The 26,988-nt window shown below is 45.9% G+C and overlaps 1 protein-coding gene across 1 annotated transcript; it reads left to right on the top strand.

Moving 5' to 3' along the window:
- Nucleotides 1–4: 4 nt before the first annotated feature.
- On the top strand, nucleotides 5–26,917 carry Nalf2 (NALCN channel auxiliary factor 2; the record flags this gene model as incomplete). Its single annotated transcript, XM_015501584.2, has 3 exons — nucleotides 5–463; nucleotides 23,435–23,606; nucleotides 24,009–26,917. Coding segments are annotated over 3 exons (1,017 nt in total), but the record flags the coding sequence as incomplete, so codon positions are not given.
- Between the last annotated feature and the right edge of the window lie 71 nt (nucleotides 26,918–26,988).

The raw sequence follows: 26,988 nt of genomic DNA, 5'->3' as shown, positions 1-26,988 counted from the left end.
CTGCGGTGGCGTCCCAGAGCCCACGGGGCTGGACGCAGCTTGCACCAAATTGGAATCTTTGCAGAGACTTTTCGAACCGACTACCCCGGCTCCCCCTCTGCGGCCCCCTGACTCCCCTTCCCGTGCCCGGGCCGAGTTCCCCTCCGCCAAAAAAAACTTGCTCAAAGGCCACTTTCGGAACTTCACTCTCTCCTTTTGCGACACCTACACGGTCTGGGACTTGCTGCTGGGCATGGACCGCCCCGACAGCCTGGACTGCAGTCTGGACACCCTACTGGGGGACCTGCTGGCCGTGGTGGCCAGCCCGGGCTCCGGGGCCTGGGAGGCATGTAGCAACTGTATCGAGGCATACCAGCGACTGGACCGACATGCTCAGGAAAAATATGACGAGTTCGACCTCGTGCTGCATAAATACTTACAGGCAGAAGAGTACTCAATCCGGTCCTGCACGAAAGGCTGCAAGGTAGGGATTGGCGTCCGTGGCCACAACGGCTGCCTGGGTAGCGGCAGCAGTGACATTAGAACCAGGAGAAAAAAGGTCTCCTTCCACCCACCCCACCACTTCCACCCTTCCCAGTGCGGCACTGCAAGTGCCACCCTGGGCCCCTCCCTAGAGAAGGGGCTCGGGGATTCAGGCAAGGTAATCACCTGGGCAACTTCTATTAATTCCAGGTTCCAATATCTTAGGGCAGGGGCTTTCTGGCGCCCCGCCCCGGCCCAAGGAGGGAGGGGTCCTGGGGTCTTGGGCTGGCAAAGGGGTGGAAGGAGAGGTTGTGTTCCCCCAGCCCTCATCCCCAGCCAGCTGTGCCACACTCCTTGCATGGGCTGAAATTGAAAGTCCTGGGACTGGCTGGTGCAGGGGGGGAAGGCCAACAGAGGGAGGAGAATATTTGGCAACCTAATGCTTTACCCTTGGCTCTTGCCAATGGGTGAGAGGAGGTGCACTCCCAATGGTAGGACACACCACCCTGTTGACCTTATGTGACCTGAGGTGGCTGGCTAGAGCCTAGGCAGGTGGAGCCCAGGGGTGCCTGCCTTCTTCCAAGGAGGGAACCTGCAGGGTGCTCTCCCCTGACAAAGGAATGAGCAGGGAACAGGTGATACTGGCTTGTGGAGGAAAGGGCCACTGAAGATTGGTGCATTACAGAACTCCCAGTGCCTTCCCAGCGCCCCAGGGTGGCAGTGGAGGGAACACTGGTTTTCTGGCTGCTAGGAACTGGCATCCAGAGAGGAGAGTCTCAAGAGGTACGGCAGCTGCAGAACAGGCCTGTCTAGAGAGGAGCTGAGTGTTGAGAAACTTCTTGACCCTCATCAGGGGAGTTCTGGAGAGTAGGTGGGTGGGGGCTATAGATATTTGGGACCTGATGCTACTGCCCAGTTCTCCATACCTTGCCAGGTGGCTTGTCTTTTGAAGGAAAGAGAACAGCAAGGTCAAAGGGTCAAGCAGCAAGGAGACCAGGTGGGGTGGTGGCCTCACACATTCTGAAGGTAGGGGCAGAGAGCTGGAGAGAAGCAGACAGTTGCCTCCTAGCTTAGCTCATCTCCCTCCAAGGCATTGGGGAGGGGCAGAAAGTGCCCCCCCCCCTTTCCATCCAGCTTGGCTTCTATGGACTTCTGCAAGGTTTTCCTTGCTCTTGGTGGGCTCCATAGGAACTTGGGGAAGAGGGTTGGGGAGGAAAGGGGTAGCTCCTTGTTCCTGACTTCACTTTCTCCTTCTCCCTTTTCCTGTTCTCGTAACCTAGCAGTCTCCTCCCGCCTCCCTCAGCCTCAGCTGACTCACTGCCTCACTCACACTACCAAATGAGATATTCCACTTCTTAAAGGTGTACAGACAGACACACACACACACACACACACGGCCACACACCACCACCAACACCACCCTGGGCAAAGACACACAGAGATATGGAGAGGTCGTCACACCCACGAACAGTGCCATGGAAGCAGACACCATGTCACACACACGCGCATCTCCCCATGGTGTCAGAGACACGCAGGCGGAAGTACTGTCACATGAAGAAGGACACATTTTGTCATATAGAGATAAAGACACATATCCTCAATGTCTGCCACAGACACAATCAGTGGGAACAGAGGAACATGGTTCACTAGCAGACGGAATAAAGGATGTCCATCTTTTGTGTTCCTCCCTCCAATCCCATAGCCCCACTGTTTTCTTTTCTTTTTCTTCTCTCTATCAGCAGGATGAATGAGAACCATGGCACAACTTTCCCATGAGGTTTTCTCCATCTTAGAGTTGGCTCCAAGCCCCATCTAACCCTGCATGAAATAATAATCCCCTGCATTGATTATTTCTATCAAGCAGTTTGATGCAGAAGACAACTGATCTCTGATTCAGAAGGTCTTATTACCTGTACAACTTGTTAGCAGTATGACCTTGGGCAAGTCACTTCACTTCTCTAAGCTTTCATTTCCTCATTTGTGAAACAGGAATAATAATCCTTGCCCTGCCCACATTCTGGGTATTTTGTGAGATTTAAGTGGGAAGAAGTAGCTGATAGTATTTTTTAATAAGAATCTAGTATCTGGCATCGATTTAATGCTTAGGGTTTTCAACCTCTTTAACATATTTTATGAGATCAGAGCTGCCCAGGGAGGTTGGTAATATCACTACCCCCATTTTACAGATGAGGAAACTGAGGTGTAGCGAGATCAAGCCATTTGCCCTAAGGTCAGTCAGCCAATAGGCAGGAGTGCCAGGACTCCAACCCATATGTTCCAAGTGTAAAGCCCATGCTTTTGTCATTGCCTCCCATCAAGTTCCCCACAGCCCTCCCTCCTCTCCTTTGTCTCCTTTTGTCTCTCTCCTGCAAGCTAAGGAACAACTCCTGCTCTCTTGCTGCCGCTGTGCCGGCAGAAGGGCAGTGCCAGCTCCACAGCTCTCTTCTTGTCTTTCCCACCCCTCTTCCAAATCTCTTTCCCTCAACTAAGGCCTGGACCCATATGGCTCTCAAATCCAGCTGTATTGTGGGCACTAAGGGGAAAGACAGCCCTGTTCTTCTCCTTCCTACAGCCCCTTCTCTCCTCAGCCCTTCACCCCATCTCCATTGCTATCCTTCTTTGCCAATCACAAGCTTGCTCCTGGGCTCTAAGCCCTCCTGTGGGATCCCTGGAAGATGATGCCCCACCCTGGGAGCTGCTCTTGGGTGCAGAGCCTACAGCCTGAGGCCAGAATAAGGTGGTTCTTCTACTTTTGGAAACCAACCCTGGAGCCTTAGTTCCCAGGCCAATTGACTCCATGTCCTTGAGGCCATTGTTCTGAGCACCTTAGTACTATCTTTTTCTGGATGGCCCCCAGAAACCCTGTTCTTTCCCTCTGCAATGTCTGCCCCTGTTTTGGGCCCCACAGAGCCCCACAAATCATACCTGTGCTCACTGCTGCCTGTGACACCTCCCAATTTAGTACTAGCTGCAACATTTCCTTAATGTGCTACTGACTTCCTCTCGCACAGCAGGGCGATGTTAACCCATGCAGGCTGATGCCCATCCCCACCCTGGCCTCTCCCAATTCTTGGGGCCAAGTCCAACTCCACCTTATCTCCCTGTGCACCCCCCCAAGCTCTGTCCTTCCCTTAACTCTGCATAAGGTTACTGGACAACCACCTGAGTCTCCACCCATCTCTCCACCTTCCTCTCCACCCTCCCAATCCTGCCAAGCCCCCACCTAGTTCTGTTTGTCTCTCCCCTCTCTTTCCTGATCTCAATTAAGAACATTAAGACTCAGGGGAGTGGTGAAGGTGGGCACAAACCCCTGGCTTCTTTTCTCATGGCTCTTCATCTAAGAGGTCCGCAGGCCAAAGGGAAGGATATTCTCAGTTCTCTTATTGCCCATTGGGCTGCATTGATCCAGATTATTGCCCAGGAAGGATGTGATAGTTCTGTTCTATTCTGAATTGGCCCAAATCTACCTGGCCGACTGTGTGTTTTGTGCCAGATATCACTTTGACCAGGTTAAGAAAGGGGCTGTAACTCAAGTTCTGGAAAGAGTTCTACAAACAGTTTGACCTGGAAAAGGGGAGAATCAAGAGAAATGATCTTGGACTTCACACCTTATAAAAGTTGTCCTAGTACAAAAGAAGACACATGTCCTGCTGGTCCCAGAGGGACTTTATAGTTAGAAAGTCCTGCTGGGTGTGGTGGTGCATGCTTTTAATCCCAGTGTCTTGGGAGACTGAGGCAGGAGGATTGCAACTTCAAAGCCAGTCTCAGCAATTTAGCAAGGCCCTAAGCCACTTAGAAAGATCCTGTCTCAAAATTTAAAAAAGGACTAGAGAGTCCCTGGTACAAAAAAAAAAAAATTAAACCCAAAACAAACAATCAAAAACCAAAGTCCTAGGTTTGAACCTAGCTTCTTTATTACCTGTGTGACCTTGAGCTAGGGACTTCAACTCTCTCAGCCTCACTTTTCTCATTTGTAAAATGGAGCTAGTTCTTCAGGAAAGCTCTGTGATGTCGTGATTAATAAGAAGTCTGTACAGTATCTAGGCCTGGCACATCAGTCACTCATTTCACAGATTTTTTTCCTTCCAAAGAAGAAACAGACTGCTCCCAGAAAGTATCTGGCCTGATATAAGTAGAACCTTGGGTCCAAGTGCTTTAGAGCTGACTCTAGCATCACATTACAAGGGGAGTTGGGCCAGATGACCTCTGAGGTCTATTTCAGCCCAGTGATTAGGCCCATGAGCAGAGCCTGCATCCTGAACAGCAGCATTGGAAGGGGAGGGCTGGGAAAGGAGGTTGAGTCTGACACCCACACATGGGGAGAGGGTGGGGGGCTGCTAGAGCCACTGCCTTGCCTTCTGCCCATACCCACTGGGGCCCTGCTCTTCCTCCACTCCGGCTGGCAGCTGTTTCTGCCTCACTGCCTTCCTTTCTCCTCCCACCTGCCACAGCTTTCCTGCCAAGCAGGACTCCTGGGCTAATGCTTAATATAAAGGGTCCTTAGAGCTGAGAGCTTAGGGTACTGGGCAAAGGGCAGGGATCCCCATTTGGCCAGTGATCCCTGTTGTCACCCAAGCTGACGGGCAGGGAGCATTGCCTCATAGACATCCTACCTGAATCAGGACATAGACCCAGAAAAGATTCCCTGGTCCCTGTTTGGGGGTGGAGGAATGGGGAGGCCATCAGTAAACAGCCTCCTGCGAATAATGACCAAGCTGGCCCTGGGGGATGGGCCTCCAGATCCACAGGAGTTCATCGCATTACCAAGGAATGTGAGCATGGGGTTCTGCGAAGGGGTAAGAATCAGGAATCCTGGAACAGGGACAGAGAAGAGGCAATTCTTAAAGACTAGACAAGGACATAGTGGATTAAGACTGGGAATTGGAAAGTGGCCTCCTGCTGAAACACACCTCTCCAGACCTCTTACACCCATCCTGACCCACCCCCACCCCAATGTTCCTCCTACATTTTAGTCTATACCCAACGCTCTCATTCATATACCAAGGACCTACAACCTGTCCAATTTTCTATTAGTACCCTAGACCCTTCCCAAACCACACCCACACCTCATTCTCTAACCCTTATTTATATGTTTTTGTTCTTCTACTATTCAAAAAACTTACCTCTGCCCTCCCACCCTGATCCTTTACCTCTCTTCCCACCCTGTTCCCTCTAATAGTCAGCCCCTTCTATCACACTCCAACCTTCCCAAACTTTACTCTAGATCCCACACACTTTTTTGGCTTACCTAACTCACCTCCTTGGCACTGCACCTCTTGCCCTCAATACCTCCATGCACCCTTACCTTTCACATCCCTCACACTCCACTCACACTTCACCTCCCTCATCTTCATTTCTCCTCTTGCCCCCTTTCATTTTCTGGTCCTCTCTTCTCCTGCCCTCTTGCACTTCCCTCCTCCTCTCCCTCTCTGCTCTCTTTCTCCTCCATCCCTTCCTTCTCTCCTCCCCATTCAGGGTATACATGTGCGTGTGTGCATACATTCACACACAGACACACTCACAGACAAACACACATCCCCCAGTCTTCATGGTTACTTCCCATCCTTCCCGCAGGCTGGTGCCTGACTACTATAGTCACCATAGCAACGGGAACCTCCAGGAAGGATATACTGGTATCTCCTGAAGGTGGGGGTGGGGGGAGTTAAGGGAAAGAAGGGAGCCCAGCAGCCTCCCACCCAATATAATGGTCTGGCTAGAAGAGTCTTCTGAACATAGTGGAGGTAGGGGTGAAGAAAAGGAAGACAGTGGGTGGGGCCTAGATCAAGGGAGGTTCAAGGATCTCTGAACACTTCACAAACATGAGAGGTGCTTCCAAGCCATGTGGATGTGTGCGGATCCCCTCCACAGACATCAGTAACTTAGGGAGAGGGTTAACCCACTCTTCTTTATGTGGGTGGGCGTGTAGGCCAGACACCTCAGACTCAGGGATGGGAAGTTTGACCTAGAAAAACTTCTTCCTCTGAGCAGTTCTTTTGTGCTCCCCACCCTCTAAGGCTGTTTACCTGCTGTGTGCCTATGCAGACTGGACATCTCAGCTGCCCTTCCCCAGTTCCTCTCTCAACCACATGCAGATTCTAGCTGCAGGTATTAGTTGAAAGCCAGAGGAAGCCTCTTCTTCTGGGTGTCTGGACAAATCTGAGCCCCCAGAAGCACCATTTTCCAGTGCTGGCCTGACAAGTCTCTGGGGGTATAGGTATGTACACATCCCTGTGGTTACAGGTGCATAGGCCCACAGCCAGGGATGCTGTCCCTGGACATGATGCAGGTTTCAGAAAATCATGAATTTCTGAGACCTTGAGCTGGGTAGGTTCTTAGAGGGGATGACAAGGGTACCAGGGGAGTTGGCTCTAGGAAGGGAAATAGTTTTTATGAAGTAACAGAGATTGCCAGGACCAAAACTCTTGCTTGAATGGATTCTGGGGAAGGGAGTTGGAACCAGAGCCACAAGTTTCTAGGCCAGAAGATGAGGCCAACTGGCTCCAAAGAAGAAAGGGATAATAAGGGGAATGGGAAAAAGAAAACTGCGAGCTTTTGAGTACTTAAGAGATACTAGGGGCTTTACATATGCCCGTTAACTCATCTATTCTTGACAATCATCCTAGCAAGCAAGTACTATTATAATCCCCTTTTTTTCAAACGAGAGAACTGAGGCTCAGCAAGGGGAAACAACCACCCCAAGGTACGTAGTTGAAAGGTAGAAGAGCTGGGATATAAACCCAGGTCCGACTGTTCTTTCCCTAGAACACAGATGTATAAAGATGATGTTAATAGCTTTCTACAGCTATTAGAGGCAATGCCTCACTGCCTATAGGTAGGCTGGGATAAGAAGCTGGGTGGACTGGAGCTGAGGCTCAGCAGTCCTATTGGAAGCTTAGGGACCCTCTGGGGTGGCTCAGATCCACAGTGAGGACCCACTAATATCCTCTTTATTTAGGATTCCAGTCTTTGTCCTTGAGACCCAGTAACCATCACTGGTGTCCTCTTGGGGCAGTAAGAGGAGGATGGGCATGAAGGAAATATTTGCTCCCTCCATTTTCTGCAGGCTCTGCAAGGGAGGAGTAAAAAGCTGTTCTCCTCTTGCTTGAAAAGGTATCTCTGTTTTGTTCTCAGCCCCCAATTGCTATAAGGATTAGTCAGAGCAGGAAGGGAGAAGATGCCCTGAGCAAACCAAGTACAGACCTGAGCCCCACCCCGTAGGTGCTGGTAGATCTGGAAGGGAAAACAATGCAGAGAAACCTCATCACCTCATAGTCTGCAGAGGCCTGGCCTGGGATTTGGATACTCAGTTCCCATGCCCACAGCCTTAGATGCCTAGGCTTCTCTTGCACCCAAGAGTTCAAAGAAGTGCCTGTCAACCCATCAAGTTCTACCTGGACAAGGATGTTTGGTGGTGTAAGGGTTACCAATATTTCCTGTCTTATTTGGCTTTATGCAGATAGTATGGCTACCTGGCTGATCTGTGAAAGGTAAACATGTCTGTTTAGAGTTGGACCCAACTAAATCTTCTGACCAACTTAATCCTTCAGGATTATTATACACTAGGAATTATTTTTTAAAGTTTTTATTAGTGCTTTATAGTTATAGACTGAGAATCTTTTGAAAATAGCTTTTCTCAATTACAAAAAATGATCTTGGAGAAATTTTAGAAAAGAGAATTATAATAGGAAAAAGGGCCCAGAGGCACTTAGGCTCTTTTCATTATGTTAAAATATACATAACATAGTTTTTACCATTTTAACCATTTTAAATGTACAAGTAAGTGGCATTCAGTACATTAGTAATGTTGTGCAATATCACCACTAGCCACTTCTGAAACATTTTTTTCCTCCCAAACAGAAACTCTGTACCCATTAAACAATAACTTCCCATTCTTTCCTCCCTTTAGTTCCTGATAACCATCAATCTCCTTTCTATCTCTATGAATTTGATTATTTTATGTGCCACATATAAGTGGAGTCAGACATTATTTACCTTTTTTTAAAAAAAAATTTGGTCTGGCTTATTTCATTTACCATGTTTTCAAGGTTCACCAATGCCACAGCATGTATCAGTACTTCCTTCCTTTATGGGGTTGAATAATATTCCACTTTGTGCATCTGCTACATTTTGTTTATCCATTCATTTGTTGACAAACTTTTGGATTATTTCTAACACTTGGCTACTGTGAATAATATTGCCATGAACTTCAGTGTAGAAGTATCTGTATGAATCCATGCTTTCAGTTCTTTGGGGTATACTTAGGAATGGAATTTCTGGATCATATGATAATTGCATGCTTAACGTTTAAGGAACTCTCATTGTGTTTTCCATGGCAGCGGTATCATTTTAAATTACATTACATTTGCTGGGCGCAGTGGCACAGGACTGTAATGCAGCAATTCTGGAGGCTGAGGCAGGATAAGCACAAGTTCAAGGCCAGCCTAAGCAACTTAGAGAGGCCCTAAGCAACTTAGCAAGACCCTGTCTCAAAAATTAAAAAAATAAAATAAAAAGGATTGGGGTTGTGTCTCAGTGGTTGAGCAACCCTGGGTTCAATCCTTGGTATTATTAAATAAATAAATAAATAAAATTTTATGTTCTGCACCATTCTACATACAAACCAGAAATGCAGAAGTTTCCCAGTCTCTCCGCATATTTGTCAACACATATAATTTTCAGGGCTTTTAAAATAATAGCCATCCTGATGTGAGTATATATTTTTCCATGGTTGATGTATTTTTTTCACCCTGCTCATTTTAACATACTGGTACACTGAGTATCTTCCCATGTAATTATTCATAAACATCATTCATGATATATGTACAATATTATGTCACATGAATAAATGTAATTTATTTAAGTGATCTCCTATCATTAGATTTTTACATTATTTCCAACTTTTTACTATTATAAGTAAAGCTGTTCACGAATAACTTTGTTCACAAATACGTATTAGATCCATTTTTTACTAATAAATGCTATCTCAATCATTTTTTTCTTATTTCTCTGCCAAGTTTTCAAATCACAAAATAATGCATGCTCATTGTATAAAATCTAACAGTACAGAGGTTTATAAAGAAAACATTAATAATCTTCCTATTCACTCCCTCTGAGTCCACTGCCCTGAGGTCACGGATGTTAACAATTTTTTCTGTATTCTTCCACCCCTCTCTCTAGACATACATAAACACCTCCACAGAAAATGACTTTTTCTTTTCTTTGTTTTGCATATAAATGGGAACATAAACATTAATTCTGCAGGATGAAGTTTTGAAATTAGACTTACAGAATCAAAGAGTATTAACCTTTTTAATGCTTTTGACATACCTTACTAAAATTTTTTTTTCAGATTACTAAATTATTCTAGTTTATATGCTCACCAAAAGTGTGAGATTAATTTACTTGAAAAATGGTATAGCAGTGCTAGTTTTTCATTTGCATTTCTTTGGTGAGACATTTGTTTTTCTTGATTATAGGCCATTTGTATTGCCTGTTTGTGAATTGTCAGTACGAGTTTTGTGTTTTTTCTTATTGCCTTGAGTGCACTCTTTTATATGTATTAATGATATTAACCTTTTTCTAATCACATTTGTGTCAGATTTAAAAATTTTGCTGTTTCCATCTTAGAGCTGAAAAGATAGAATGAGAAGGAAGAGAGCTATTCCAAACATTCTGTATCCTTTCTCTTATTACTTCTGCTTGTGAAGTGCATAATATAGTCCCCATTTTGCAGTGGAGAAGATAGACTCAGAAGTCAAATGACTAGCTCTGGGTCCTCCATCTAGTAAGAGTTTGAGCCTGGATTTGAATGCCAGCAGATAATGGTAGTACCAAATCTGTGTTGGTATAATTATACTACAGGTAAAAACTTTGTGCTAGTTACTTCACAGATAATTTACAAAAAGTTAGGGAAGTTTCTTTTGTTATCTCCATTTTGCAGATGAGGAAAGTGTGCATCAGGGAAGTCAAGTAAGTTGACTTAGAGGTTTTATAACCACTAAGAGCACACCTGGGATTTCTTTTTATTTATTTCTTTATAATTAATTAATTTATTTTTTGCAGGGGAGGGGGATTTCTTGACAGCAGTACTGTTTGAGTTTAAAGATGTTTGACCCTGCCTTCCCACCACAAATACTGCCTTCTGAGGGACATCTTCTTAGATCCAAGTTGAGGCCCAGGGAGAGAAAGTAATTGGCATACAGTCACATAGCAAATTAGTTGCCATGTCCCTGCCTCCTTACTGTGACTTGTTCAAGTTTGCCCATCTAGTTAATGGCAGAAGCAGAATCAGAACCTGGCTCTGACTCTCTCCATCTGGTTAGAGTAAAGGCTTCTTGATAAAGAACATTCATGGGGTAAGCTGTGGAGAAGGATTATGTTGTGGATGCCCTGAAACTCTCAAAAAAATGGACCCTGCCTGGCATTGGTGTCTTCTAGATCAAGGCTATTCCAGAAGCCCCCCAGATGGTAGAACTTGGGACAGAAGAACTTAGGCCCTAGAGCAAGAAAACCTTTCAACTGGGGCAGCCTCCCCTGCACCATTGCCAAAGATTAGACCTTTGGGCTATGGGTAGGATGCTGGTGGGTGTGGAAGAAATAAAGCAGTGTGTGTGTGTGTGCACGCGCACACACACACATGCTTATAGAAAGGGGGAAATAAATGCTTTGAGAGGAGAATGGGAGTGACTTTTTTGTAGTTCCTAGTATCAAATGTTCTTCCCACATAAAGAAAATGGGCTGAATAGATTGATTTTGGTAGATCACCCCCTCCATCCTAGAGATCTCTCCAAAACTTGACCTGAAATTCCATCAAGAGGAATTTTTTTTTTTTGAGTAATAAGATTCAACGGTTGTAGTGAGTTAGAGGAACAATCCCAAAGGTGGTATGGTATAAAGAGCTTGGGCACCAAAGGTCAGGTAGACCTGGCTTCATATTCTAGTTTGAAATCTGTCTTTTCTGTAGGGTTGTTGGTGAGCCCTTGAATGTATTCCTTAATCTCTCTTGGAACCTCACTTTCTCCACCTTCAAAACTAAGAAACAGGGTCATTATGAGGATTAAAGGACATGAATCATGATAATCTTATAAGAGAACACTGCCTCCAAGATGGAAGTGCTCAAGAAAATGCTAGTCACCATTACTGTGAGCCTTGGGCAACTTATTTAAACTCTTTGATCCTCCTCTGTAAAAATCTGTCTCTAATTCAAGAGGTGATTGTGGGGATTCAGTGAGTTAACAAATTTCAGGGTCAGGTGCTTAAAACAGAGCCTGGATTATAGTAGACACTTAATAAATGGTAGCTGTTGTTCTTATCTTAATTAGATGTGTTAAATCCAAATGATTGCTTAATACCCATCTGAAGTTTACAATATTGAGGTGGGCAGCTTAGGAGTAGGGAAAAGTGATTTTGGAACAGGAGATGATGTGTCAGAGTGGGGATGGGGGATCAGGAGCTAGAAGGCAACTGGAGAGTTTCTAGCAAGTTGAGTGCATGAAGATATGCTTAGATGGGAGAGGGAAGAGACAGAGAGGGAGATAGACAGATCCCAAAGTCCTTGATTCATCTCACAACCAGATATCAAGTCCACCTGTAATGTCACCTTTGATCAGGTAGGTCTCTGTTCTCCCCCAGCCTCTTATCTACCTAGCAAAGCATAGCATTTGAGACACGAAGTGAGGCAAATGCAGGAAGCCCACTTCAGAGGGATCACTGCAGAAGGCTGGAGATGGCTTTCTGGGTCTGGGATTGGGAGTATGTACAGTTCCAAAGGAAGCTATGGTTGTCACTGTCACACTAACACCATTCATATGGTGACTTGCACAACAGTTGCGTACAGAAGCCCCCAAAACTGCCCTCCTCTCAGTTCCCCTTTCTGGCTGTGGAGTCCCTCACTATCTCTGTTGGCTTATTAGGCTCACCTAGCCCAAATCCGTGGGCCAAACAGTGGTGATGGAGTAGATGATCCAGAGCAGGGCAGAGTAGTGTGAGCTATGTTGATGAGGATGGTCAAGTCTTGGGGATTTGCTTTGTGTTTTTGAGGTTCATGGCAGCCCATCAGTTTGTTTTTATTTAATTTTCATTTTATCAAAGTACTATATGTTCATAATTTTCAAAGTCATGTAGAAGCTACATATATACATGAACATGTGCACATTCACCCCTAAGCCTTACTGTTCAGTTAAACCATAGAAACTGTTGTGTTTCTTCTGATGTTTACCTCAGCATTTCTAAATGTTATCAAATATTACTATTTTTTATTTTTCTGTTTAAAAAAATCTCTGTGTATATATATATTCATATGTACATCATATATATATATCCTTATATATATATGTCTTTTAAATTACACGTTTTAATATATATAACATATACATACATACATATATATATATATATATATATATATATATATATATGTATATNACTACTGTTTCAATGATAATGCATATACATATATATATATATATATATATATATATATATATATGTATATGCATTATCATTGAAACAGTAGTCTGTTTCACCCTGAATCTCACTCTTCAACATTAAATACTTCCAATTCTCATAGCTGTTTTTTATTTGATATGTACCTGCACATTTCTAAATGGCATGTCAATATCCTATTTCTTACTTTTTCTGTTTTAGATGACTATTGACTGATTAGAGGAGGATTTAGCTCTCTTACTACCAGCAACACCATGCATGAACACGTGCTTCCCCTCCCATCATACACCCAATATTGGCATATCACAGCTTCTGATTTTAACAGTATTCATCTTTATGTTATTAGGATAATATTGTTCACATCTGAGTCGTGTAGAATATGGCGATTACATTTCCTTCCTTGGTCAACTTGTTTTCTTGGAGTTAATAAGTGCCTCTCTTTTTTCCTTGTTTTCTATGGCTTTTTTGCTAACATATTCCCAGTTACTTCATTAGCTATAAAATTCCATGAAATCACATCCATAACCCATTATTTTCATTTTTTTCTCATCTCTCCACCTTCCTCCAATCTGGGATAGTTACTGGAATCCTGGCTTTCTAGTACTTGGCAAACACTTGCATGTGTATATATCCTCCACTTACTTAGATTCTCAACTCCCTGTTGAGATATTGAGAGCAGTACACTTATAAGTAAGATACAGTCCCTGTCTTAGGGGAGCCTAAAGTCTCGTGGGTGTTTAATTATGCAGACATCTCACCAGAAAAATTGGACTCCATTCTTGGACTTTGAAGTAGGCCATTTCTTTGGTCCCACACTCCAGGAGGGCTTCCCCTTCTCCATCTCCAATAAGTTATTGGCGGAGTCTGATGTATTCCCCCGAGAGTAAATGTGATTGTAAGCTGCGTTAACAGAAACTGTTTCTAGGACAGGAGGGCTGATGCTTCTACTTTGTGTTGATAAGCCCTATCCAGAGATTGTGTTCATTTGCAAAGGACACAGAAAAACAGGGACTTTTCTGAAGGTGTACAATCAAATAGAAGATAGGACTGGAAATTATATCCCTTGAAATAGTTAAAACAACAACAACAACAACCTGGAAATGTTTGCCTTCTTGGAAGAGTAATCAAGATCTCCATTTTTCTCACCTCCTGTTCCCTTTTCAATTTACTACAGTCTGTTTTCTTCCCCTACTGCTGCACTGAAATTGTTCTGACCATAATGAGACCTCCTCTTCAGAACACACTGCTTGGGGCTGGGGTTTTGGCTCAGAGGTAGCACTTGCCTAGTATGTGTGAGGCCCTGGGTTCTATCCTAAGCACCACATATAAATAAGTAAAAAGTAAAAGTATTTAAAAAAAAAGAACACACTGCTTGGTGGAATTATATATGTAAAACCTTATCTGCTGGGTATTCCCTATTCTTTGAAGTTCTCTTCTCCCTTAATTTACAGAATACCACTGTCTTCTGTTTCTTCTCCAGTCTCTTAAGGCACTCCTCCATTTTCATATGATTTCCTTCCTCCACCTGCCCTTTGAATGTTAGTGTTTTGGGCTGGGGCTGTAGCTCAATGAAGGAGCACTTGCCTAGCACATGTGAGGCACTGGGTTCGATTCTTAGTACCACATAAAAAATAAACAAATAAAATAAAGGCATGCTGTCTATCTCCAGCTATGAAAATGTTAGTGTTTTCCAGAAATCCACTGTTGATCCCTCTCTTTTCCCAATCTCCCTAGGCAATAACATCCATTCCCTTGGCTTCTACTATTGCTGTGTAGATCAGTTAGGGTGAGCTGGGTTATGCTGTGGTAACAAGTAAACACCAAAGATCCGAAACTTAACACAAGTGGTTATTTCTTGCTCATGATACATGTCCAAAATAGGTCAGCAGGAAGCATCTATTTACAATAATCACCAAAATACTCAAGGTAGTAGAGGGTCCATCTCAACTTTGCTTCTATAGTAAGAAGAAGAGGGAAGAGAATGTGGCAAATCATATACCAGCTCTTACAGCTTCTCTCCACTAGTGATCCATGTCACTTCAGTTCACACTTCATTAGCCTGTGAAAATTATATGGCCATGCCTAACTTCAAAACGTGGCAAAGTATAGTTCTACTGTGTTCCCAAGATTAACTCCTTGACTCCTGATGACTCCCAAGACTTTATCCAGACCCTAAGTCTGTGTTCAGATTATTTTTATGTCTAAGTGCCTCCTAGACATTTACACATAGCTGACCTATGTATAAGAGTCAACATGACCAAAAACTACTTTTCTCCACTTTTAAACCTACTTTTCCTTCTATTTTTCCTTCCTCAATAAGTGAAACTACTGTTCATCCAGTCACCCAAGCTAGGAGCCTGATAGTTATTTCAGACCCTTCCTTCTCCATCATTGTCCATATCTTTAAGTAATCCTGTTAATTTCACCTCTGTAATATTTTTCCCATATCCACCCCTTCCTCCCCATTTTTAAATTCTGCTACTGCCTTAGATCCTCATCAACTTCCAGATTATTGCAATAGTCTCCCTAAATGGCCTCCCTACCTCCAGCCTTGATGTCTACACTCCATCCTCCACACTTTCAGACAGAAGTTAGAAAAGTTAGTCACAGAAGTGATAAATAATCTTTATGCAATTATTTAAAGGCTCTCCATTGCCTATAGAATGGGGCCCAATTCCTCCTCAGCATCCAAAGCATATTAATATGGCCATGGCTTTTCTGTGCAGCTTCATATTCCCCATTTGCACCTTTAAACTATGCTGAACTACCTATAGAGTCTGAAGCCAGAACTATTTCACACCTCCCCGCCTTTACATTTGCTAATTCCTTTGCTTGAAATATACTTATCCTCTCACCTACTGAACTTCAATGCCTTTTTCCCCCAAGTTCAAACTCAAGCTTCTCCCACACGTTTCCCTATCCTTCAGTATTCAAAACCTGGTTGATCACTTCTCAGTTTATGCTACTACTGTACCAAGTACATACTACTGATCACAGTGGTTCATACTGATAGATTCATGTGGTTGTCTCCCCTGCTCCTTAAGGACAACATTCTTGTCTTATTACTATTATCTGTAGCTACCAGCACAGGGCAGGCACTCAAAAGGTATTGGGAATGTGTTCATTGCATTAGCAAATGAATGAGAAGACCAGATTCAAGGTAGTCTACAAATAATTGTGAGGCTGGCATGGGGGACAGAAACTGTCCAAACTGACTGTTCTGTATGGCCCTAGAAGAGCTAGTAAAAGACATGAGGGAAGCAATAGGGAGGCATTATCTCAGCTCCAAAGAAGGCCAACTTCTTTAACTGCTGGAGTTATCTAAAAATAGGGGCAAACCTAGGAAACAATGAGCTTCCTGAGACAAAGTTTACAATCAGAACTTGGCAGGGATGTCAGAGTGAAAATTCCAGCAGAAGGTAGGGCAGTGGAGCAATGACTCTCACAGTCATTTCCATTCTGGTTTCCATTCTGGTATGGTCATGAACCTGCCTCTTCTGCTCACCTGATTGACATGAGTCATCTAGGTCCCTTCAGAACTGCCACTGTATTAGGGACACTACTTCTCTAGGCCACCCATAACCAGGCTGGGCCCACCTAGCCCCTGCCTTGGAGCAGATGGCCTAAGAGACTTGAAGGTACAAAGGTCCCCCTGAAACTGGGTTGACTTTAGGTTTTCACCCACCTCTCCAGCCATCTCCCATACTATTCCTTTAGGCGAGGCCACTTTGATTCATGACTGCTCATTCTGAGAAGCAGGATAGCTGTTGCTTATTTTTTTATAGCATTTAGGTAAAGCCCTATCATCTACCCAGATTTGCCCTATAATGCCTCTAATCTCATTCTGAATCTGCCAATCCCAATGAACTACTGCTGTCCACAGAGTTACAGCTATGATCTCCTTCCTCTGGTTGGGGAGACTGACCTTGACCTCACCCTACTCTGCCCCAACTCTTTGAATGCCTAGAGTCCAGAATAGGAACACTTGGCTCTTTTTGACTTTGCCCAACCGAGTCCCTTACAGAGTTGTAGGTGTGCCAGTGGATGTAGTGCAAGGATGCATTGGGTTAACAGTAAGAGTGCTTCCTTGGCTTGTAGTTGATTTCTTACATGTCTCTTACTTGGTGAAGGCAATCCCCTTTTCTGGGCTTCAGTTTCCCCATGAGTAAAATCTGGGGTGGGGTGGTTACTTATATACTGCAGTGTTCGCAGGCAGTAGTTTTCATCCTAAGCCCAGCCCACATTACTGCTTTGCTTCCACAAGTTCTGCAGCTGTAGCTCCTGGCTAAGGGTCCCAGGGGGTACATTAACAAGATAAGCAGCCATGAAGAGAAGGTCTATAGGGAGGATTTAGATGAGGAAACAGGCCCTAAGGAGGGAAGCAAGTTAGAATTCACTAAGGCAACTGCTTACTTCCTGGTTGGCAAGAACTGAGATTCTCCTCCCTGGAGGGTTTTCTAGCCCTCAATCCAAGGAGTTTAGGATGACCTTCTCTTTCTAAGCCTTCTGCCCCTAAGTCCCTGCTTTGAGGTGTGGGAGTCTGCATTCATGCAGCACTCTAGAGAAGCCAGGCATTTTTTCCCAGAGGATTGTAGGGCTTAGAATGCTCCAGATGGGGTTGCAAACCATCCAGGTCCTCCCAGTCCTCCGTAAGCTGGCAACTGCAGAGCCCAGGGGGGTGGGGATCCCCTTTATCATACCCCTCCCATTTCAGGAGTGGCATCTCCACCCAGTTGGAAGGAGGGCTGGGACAGCCTTCTCAGCTTCCTTTTTGGGTTAATTGGTGTTCCCTCTAGTTACTCACTGCTTCCTTCCCCTCCCAGTTCCCATAGCAACTGGGCTGTAGCAGCCTGAACTTGATTGAGCCCAGCAGTGGCCCGACTGAGGTGGGGAAAGGAGGGCACTGCCAAGTCAAGGCTTCCTGCCCCACCCATCCCCTGCTGCTACCTCAAGGGTCTAGGATGGTTCAGCTCAGATGATGGGATGTGATGGAGAAGCCTTTTCTGCCAGGTTGGAGTTTAAAGGACAGACCTGGTTCTCCTCAGCCCTCCTCCCCTACGTATGTCCTGCTCCCCTTAGTTTATAATTCAGTCACTGGTAGGATTGATTATTCAGTAGGAAAAACCCTGGAAATCAGCCTTTGAATTCTTCCCTCTACCACTATTTGATATGGCTGAAGACAAGTCCTTACCTCACTTCTGGACCTCAGTTTTCCCATCTATGAAATGATAAAGTGAGACTAAACTGTTAGTTCTTTTAAGCTTGCCTGCATATTAAAATTGCCTGAGATGTTTTGTAAAACTACAGATATGTTGGCCTCACCAACAAGGATTCTTACTTGTAGGTCTGGGGTTTGATATGGGCCAGGTAGGAATCTTTTTTAAAAAGATCTCAAAGTGGTTCTAATATGCAGGCAAAGTTGAGAAACTAGAGAGCAAAAGATCTCCACAGTTCTCCTAATTGACTTTCATCTGGTTCTGAGACATTTCTTCTTTTCCCGTGCTCATCCCACCTCCAGCAAACCCCACAGTTCTCCTCAGCCTGGCCCTCCTGGCCCTTCTCTATCCTCATATATGAGTGCTCAGACCTCCTAAGAATACCCATGCAACTCAGCCCCCCTGGCTCAGGTCTCACACTGATGAGGTAGGGAAAACTACCAAGAGTTGCCTCAGGAATGAAACTGCAGAGTCTAAGCCAGGTTTGTGGCCTAGGTGGTAGCCTGAGAACCAGACTTTTCACTTGTGAAGGATCCAGGCCACCACTGACACGTGGGCCAACAGTGGTTCAGCTGGCTGACTGTGTGGCCAAGGAATTGGATTACCCCTGAGCCCTGTGTGGCTCTTCTTCCTCATTCCCCTCATTAGCTCCTTGTCTGTTCCTGCCTCACCACCCACAGGCCTGGTGTCCTCCCCAGACAATCTGCTCACCCACTTGTTGCCATGGTGACTCTGGTTGGGGGTGTAGGGACTGAGGGGGGTCGTCTAATTAAGGAGAAAGGCCACACTCCCACTGTCAGGCCACCCCTCTCCCCTCCTCTGTTTCCCCTCCCTCATTCTCTCCCTCCTTCTAGGAGCAGACAAGGGGAGTGCCCAATTACCATCTCCTGTTACTTGGAGGAGGAGGAAAGGATCACCACTCAGGCCTCCTCACCTAGGAGCAGAAACATTGAACTGGAAGACCCCACAGAGATCTTACAGGGGCCTCTGAGCCCCAGTCCCACCAGCAGTGGAGTGGTGGTGATTCTGTATGGTTTGGGGTGAGGGTGAGGTAGACTCTAGGTCCAGATTGCAGAGATGGGACAGAGGCTATGGACAGAGACACAAATCTTGGCACTTGGGGCCAAAAATATGAAGAGGGTACTACAAGGTTCTGTTTCCCTTCCCTCTTGTGATTTCACTTTCTTTCATGTCTTACTTCTGTTTCTTTCTCCTACTTTTTTCTTCTCTCTTACCCCTTTTTCTTACCCCGGCTTTCTTAAAATTCCCTTCTTTTCCACTTATTTCTTCTTGTCCACCGCCTGTTCACTCCTTCCCCTTTCTTCCTCTCTCTTACTCCTCCTCTCAGTAGCCTTCTCTTACCTGCATCTTTCCACTCTTATGTTCCCCACTCACTCCATGTTAGTCAGCTTTCCATCATTGTGACAAAATGCCTGAAATAATAGACTTATAAGGAAGAAATATTTATTTTGGCTTATAGTTTCAGAGGTTTTGGTTCATAGCCATGGACCAAAAGCACTCTTGTTTAGGCCCTGTGCTTTGGGCCTGTGGTGGTACAGTTCATCATGGTAGAAGTGCATGGTTCATCTCATGGTGGCATAGAAGCAGAAAGAGAGGAAAGAGTGGGCAGACTTCTAATATCCCCTTCAAGGGCACACCTCCAATGACCTAAGGTCCTCCCACCAGGCCCCACCTCCTAAAGGTTCCACTACCCAGTAGCACCACAGGCTGGTGACCAAACCTTTAACACATGAGCCCTTGTGGGACACTCTAGATCCAACTATAGCTCTTATCTCCCTACTCTTTCTTACTCTTCTCTTTTCCCATCTTCACCCGACTCCATTCTTTTACCCCTTCCACCTTCTACCTCTTATTCCCCTGTTCTTTCTCCCCAGCCTTGCTTTTCCTTACCCGCATGATCACCACCATTGCTTACCCTCCAAAACCCCCACTTTTCTTACTCTCTCTTTCTTACACCCTCCTCTCTTTAAACTCCTTACTCTGCTGCCACCCTCTCTTACCCTTTAAGTTCTCTTTTACTGTCTTCTTTTACCACTCAAGCACTTTTTACCTAGCCCCTTACTTTCACCTGTTCTTTTTCACTTTCCTTGCATTCCTTTCTCACTCCTTTGCATGTACCTTTTATCCTCATAATTTCATTTTTTTGGAATTTACATAAATGAAATTAAAGACAATGCATAAGAGATGTGTGTACAAAAATATTCAATGGAGCATCATTTAACATAGTAACTAGTGACCATGTGGAAACAACTTAAATGTCCATGAGCAAGGGACTGGTACCCGTTCCATTCCACTCACATGAAACTTTCTCTGTCTTCTTAGTGCATCTTGTATTCACTCACTTCTGTGCCTTTGCTTAAGCCGTTGCCTCATCCTGGAATGTCCTTTTGCCTCATCTCTACCCATCCTATCCATGAAGTCCAAGCTCAACTCTTATTCCCTTACTGGAATCTTTCTCAACTTGTCTACTTGCTTCATTCCAACAATCCCATAGTTTGACTTCTCCTGTACTTTAGGTCATATACCACAGATTCAAGTTAGATTTATCTATCTGTGAAACTGTAATGTCTGTGGAAGTAGGAACCAGTTGTTATTTTCTCATCCTGTTCACTCAGTCAATGGATATTTTATGTATATTGTGCTGAGTTCACGATGGTTAATAAGACAAACTCATGTTTGCCTTCATGCAACTCATGTTAGTAGGGTTGATAGTAAAACAAAACAAGAATGCAGACAAAGCAATAATTGTGGTGAAGAAACAAGTAAGGAAAGGATAGAATAATGAGGACATCATCCTCTGCTGAGAGTGGTCAGCCTACTGCAAAGACCCTTTCTGAGGAGCTGACATTTAAACTGAGACCTGGAAAATAAGATGAAAAGGACCCATCTATGCCAAAAGTGGGGGAAAGAACATTCTAGTCCAAGAAAACAGCATTTTCCAAGGCTCTAATCTGGGAAGAAATAGGGAACATTCAATAAAAAGAAAGAAAATCCCTGTTTGTGGAGTATGATGAGCTTGATGGGAGAGAAGAAAATGACAAGTGAGGTTGGAGAGAGATGGGGACAAAGTATGTAGAAGTTTGAAGTCTGTTCAGAAGTTTTAGCTTTAGTCTAAATGCATTGAAGGGTTTGAAGCAAAGGAGTAACACATCCAATTACAGTTTAAGACCTCTCTTATTCCTGGGTGAACAGTGAATTGGAAAGAGCAAGAGTGGAGGTGGAGAGGCCAGATAGGAGACTGCCTTTCAGATAAGAAACAATGGTGTCCTATACAGAGCTGTGGCCATGGAGCTAGAATTGACATGGCTTTCAGAGGGACTGGATGGAGGGTGCAGGGAAAAAGAGGAATGGAAGCTGACACTTAGGTATCATAGCACTTGCTGAGCTGGTCAAGATTTGTGTACTTGGAATTAAAAAAAGTAAGTACTACATTTTAAAATTCAGAGCATTTTAAATTTGAGATGCCTGTGAGATACCAAAGTCCCAAGCAATGCTTTGTTCCTGATTTGCATCACAACCCCCTGCCATCCCTGCCCCTGCTTTGGTTAAGGCCAATGTGAGATATTATTGCCAAAGCCCATGTTTACAGTGGAGTCATTTGTAGTTTAGTGAAAATGTTTAAAATAAGTGTAAGAAACTGTGACCAAGTGTTTCCAAGACCATGTTGCTCAGTATGGTTGAAAGGACTCCTGCTATAGGATGACCTGGATCTTTGTTCAAAAATTCAGATCCTTGAGCCCACCTCAGTCTTCTTGAAACTGAATTGGGAGGAGGCATCTGCATATTTAACAAGTGCCCCTGGGGATTCTGAGGCACACTGAAGTCTGAGAACCACTGCTATGAGGAGCAACAGTGAACCTAGAAAGTGCTGCTGAAGATACCCAGGCTGGGTATGGGAAGGACTCAGATTCTATGTGTGAGCACCCCCCGAACATCCTGTTAAAAACAGATGCTGACCTAGCAGAGCAGGGCAGGACCTAAGATTCTGCATTTCTTACCAGCTCTTCAGTGATAGTGATGCTAATGATCCAGGTCCACACTTTGAGCAGCAAAGGTCTAGATCAGTGATTTTCAGTACAGCAGTTCTTGTGAAGCATTATAAGCTAAAAAGCAAGGAAATAACATAATCCCATTGCCACTTGAGGCCTGTTTTCCTCTTGTGCAGACAGTGCATTGGAAAGAACAAGAATGTAGGTGGGGAGGCCAGATAACAGATTGTCACTAGGTGAGAGGTGATGATGGCCTGCACAAAGTTGTGGCCATGGAACTCCCCAGGGAGCATTTGCCAATGGTTGGAGACATTTTTTGGTTGTCATAATAAGGGAAGGGAGGGAGAATGCTGCTAGCATCTAGTGGGTAGAGGGGCCAGGGATGCTGTTCAGTATCCTACATTGCATACACAGTACAACCTCCACAACAAAGAGTTATCTGGCCCAAAATGTCAGTAGTGCTGCTTTTGAGAACCCCTTGGCTTAATGAGAGCCAAAGAGTTTTGAGCAGGGGACCTTTCTAGCTAGGACTTGCTGCCTAGTAATGGTGGGCTAGATGAGGGACAGAAAGTATGCCCATGAAGTGAAACTTAAAAGAAAGATTTCAAAAAAAGTGTAGCAGTGTCTGTGATTTGTGCTGCGTACCAAGGCTGAAGCCAACAGGACATAGCATGGATTGAGTAGAGCTCAAAGGCACATGTGGTGCCTGGTAAAACAGATTCCTGTTTTTATAAAAAAAAAACCCTCACATTTGTATTGACCTTTGGAGCTTAAAAAACATTTTCATATATGCCATATTATTTGATTCACACCGTACCCTAATGAGGTAGAACAAGGATTATTTTCCCCATCCCTTTCTTGAATTTAGATACTCGACACCATCAGCCAAGAAAATGTTTGCCAAATGGAATAGAACTGAAATTTGCCTCATTATATATAGGTAACCTTGTACAAGTCAAGACACTTATTTGAACCAAGTATAAAATGATAGGGTCGGATAGGATGATTGGTAAGATTCCTTCCACTCTGACAGGAGTAATTTTTATTTCTGCCAGCAAACAGATTCTAAGTCTTGGATAACTGTAGATTGGGAAATTTGGGTGCCCTGGCTCTATGAGATGGGAGATCTTAGGGTAGGATATAATGGCCATGACCCAAACCCTTCTTCCTCTCTATCTCTGAAGTGCTGGGGTTAGGTTGTCGAGGCTCCTTTGAGAGATCACATGTTGGCCTTCCCCATTCCTCTACTCTGAGGTGGGAAGGGGCTGACGCATGGGCTGATGCTCTTTCCTCTCCCCACAGGCTGTCTACAAGGCCTGGCTGTGCTCAGAATACTTCAGCGTGACCCAGCAGGAATGCCAGCGCTGGGTGCCCTGCAAGCAATACTGCCTGGAGGTGCAGACCCGGTGCCCCTTTATCCTCCCTGACAATGAGGAAATGGTGTACGGAGGGCTCCCTGGCTTTATCTGTACAGGTAAAGGCAGGGCACTGGGGAAGAGGGAGGAGGCTGGGGGCCCAGGGCAGGCACTACGACGTCAAGAGTGGAAGCAGAGAGGACAACAGGAGAATCAGGCTAGAAAAGCCCCAATGGTTGGAGGAGTGGGCAACAAGGTTCCCAGGCTGAGATATAGTCAAATGAATAGGGGAAAAAAGAGAGACCAGAATATATCCAGCCAAGGATTCATCTCAGAGAAACTGGGTGGGGTCCCTGGGAAAGAAGGGCTTGGAAAGGGAAGGTGCTGAGGGCCAAAAAGGAAGAAGTCTTGGCTAGGACTACCTGAGAAGTCCTGGCTTAGGAAACATCCTCTCCAGGTAAGACAGAGAGACATCAGCCCCCCCCTGAGCATCCCACCATGCCTTCCTTATCCTTTGGCAGGGTTGCTGGACACTTCACCAAAGCGGCCGGAAACCAAGTGCTGTGACGTGCAGTGGGTCTCCTGTGAGTCGGAGAAGAAGAAGTTCAAGGAGTTTGAGGCCCCCAAAACCCACCACCAGCAATTCCACCACTCCTATTTCCACCACTACCACCAACAGTATCACCACTACCACCCCCGCCACGATCCCCCAGGCCGAGTTAGCCACAAGCCCTCCCTGCTGCCGGTCTCTGGGGGATCCCGCCTCAGCCCCAGCAGGATCCGGCTCTGTGTCCTTGTTCTCATGCTCCTCCATACCATGGTGTCCTTCTCCAGCAATCAGGGTGGTGGAGTACTGGGGCTGGAGACACTGCCTGCCCTAGAGGAGGGCCTGACACGGGAAGAGTGAAAGCAGGGAGGGAGGACAGACCTCCATCACATACTTACAGCAGCTCCAGCTCCCCCACTGGGGGGGAGGGAGCTCCTCCCATGGGAGGTATAGAACCAGGTGGGGGGGCGGGGGGGAAATGGGGGACCACACATCCCCCCAACCTACCCCCACCCCAAAAGCAGCTCCAACAGAATGGCCAGAGGGCCCCAGGGAGCTGCAAATCTCATCCGGGAGAAAAAGATAGGAGCAGCAGGTGCCCCCTCCCAAGCCCCATCTGTGAGGCTTAGCAAAAAATGGGGGGGAATAGGGGCTGGAATTGGCCACCCCTGCTGAGAGCCCTGACCCCAGGGAAGGAGGCTGCTCACCCAGCCTTGGCCTTGCAGGGAATGTTGGGGGGCACAGAGGGGAAAAGCTCTTTTCCCCCCCTCCACATTCCTTTTGTTGCCAAGATCCTTAATTCCCTCCTGCCCATATCCCTACAGGCGACGGCAGACAGTGCATTGGCCCTCCTGCCACTACAGTGCACCTCGCCCCACATGGGGCCACCACAGGTGAAATACCAGGCTGGGACATGAGGTGCACACAGTTGCAGCTAGGTTGGGGCCCCAGTTAAGCTGTGCCCCACCACCCTAGGCAATGAGGGGTAGGAATGGGGTATGGAATAAGTGGTAAAAGAGAATGAAGATAGGGAAGCAGGAGAGGAGAGGAGAGACACTTACAGAGGGCCTAGAGAAATGGCCAAATGGGCTACTGCCAGGTGGCTTTGGGGAGGTGAATGATTAATGACGAGACAGATACAGAACTGATCCCCAAATCAGAGAGAATTGCAGAAGGAGCCCTCTGGAGAAAGAGCATAGGAACTGAGTTGTTGGGCCAAAAATCAGAAGGCTGAGGGCATGTAGTAGGACTGCCGCTGTCTGAAGGGCCATATCTTACAGAAGGTGCACATACTCCCAAGGGCCACTCTTGCCCTGGAGATCTTGGCCTTGGGGCCAAAGACCTTTCATTTCCGATCTCCACGGGGAGGAGGGACTTGAACCCAAGTGGGTCAGGCCTGGCCTGGGTCCTCATACCCCCCCATCCTGTCCTAGCCCAGGCCTCCATGAAGGAGAACCTGGAGGCCTTGCCCCAGAACTCTCCAGAGATGAGCCTTCCCTGTCCCCACCCTGTCCCCTTCCCCAGCCTACCAAAGAGTATTCATCCCTTCCCATCCCTGCCCCCATGGGCTATTATCCCAATTGTGGAACAACCAAACTCCTCTTCACCCTATAGTGGGTCCCTTACTCCAGTCACCCCTGTCCCTTGCTGGAGAAAGTCCAGAGTAGGGGAAGAAGACCTTTTGACTAAAGATAATGTGCTGTTTTCCCTTGGCTATAAGACTTGAATGTTTAGTCAGGCTAGAGGGTTGAATGAGAAAAGAGATATTGGGTTCCCTGTGGGCGCTATTAGCCTTATATTGGTCATCTGAGAGGGGGAGGCCACATTGCCTAGGGCATCTCAAAGCCAGTCAAAGCTGACAAAAGCCAGAGCCAGAACTCTGTGGGCCAGGCCAGGGCCTTCCAGTGCCAGAAAAGCCTGCATCATATGATGTGAGGCTAGTGAGTGGAGGAGAGGGGTAGCCCTGGAGCTGCAGCAGAAGAAGCTGCAACCAAGAAGATGGGGTATGGAGGGAGAGTTGAACTTTGTTGGCTTAGGGATGAATGGAAGGCCTCCCTACTAGAGAAGGAATCATTCAGGGGATCCTGAGGAATCCTTCCCTGACAGTTTTCTCATTTCTCACAGCCCGTTCCCTCTTGCCCCATGCCCTACCCACACACACCCCTTTTTGGCCCTCAGCACTTTGGGCCTGGCCACATACCCCATCCCTACAGTGCTCTTTTCAGCTGGGGAGGGGAAGAGGTGCTGGCATCTTTCCAGACGTGCTTATGTATAAGTGAAGGGGCAGGTGCTTGGGTTCCAGAGAGACCCCAGGTACTGCCTTCTAACACCTGCATCCTCAGGAGGGGAAACGGGACTGGGCAGTAAAGGGGGCCTTATGGCCCCAGGGAATGGACCCTTGGAGACTCTCATCCTCTCTTTCCCCTCACCAAGTGCCCAGGAGACCCCTGGCTCAGACCAGCCCAAGGCCTTGCCCAGCGGCAGGGGAAAGGGGCACCACGCTCCACCTCAAAGTCATTTGACTGTCCCCATTCACTCCACCAACCCAATCTTCCACCACCTCTTGGGCTGCCCCTGCTGTCTATCACAGGCAGCAGAGCTGGGCAGCTTTCTTATGCCATTTTCTACACTGTGCTTCATCAGTAGGACTTTCTTGCACTAGTTCCTATGACTGAGTCTCCAAGCTGGTTTCCTAGTAGTCCCCCCTCCCTTCCTCCCTTACCTGGCTATGATTCAGTTGTCTCTGCCCTTCCTCTTACCCCTGCCTCTGTGTTTCAGTGAGAGTCTCTGTATGTGTACTGCTTTCTGTTTTGTTGCATTGTGGGGCAGAGGCCTCTCTGCCCTTGTTTAACCCCATAAATAAATGGTAAGACTTGATGATAACCCTCCCTTCATGGCTTGTTCTATGGTGTCCTAGGAAACAGTGCAAGACCTGGAGAGGGGGTGGATCCAGA

Source organism: Marmota marmota, unplaced genomic scaffold, assembly GCF_001458135.2.
Source record: "Marmota marmota marmota unplaced genomic scaffold, marMar, whole genome shotgun sequence".
NCBI classification, from domain to species: Eukaryota; Metazoa; Chordata; class Mammalia; order Rodentia; family Sciuridae; genus Marmota; species Marmota marmota.
Note: the sequence above shows the minus strand (reverse complement) of the source record. Positions and strands in the feature narration are given on the sequence as shown.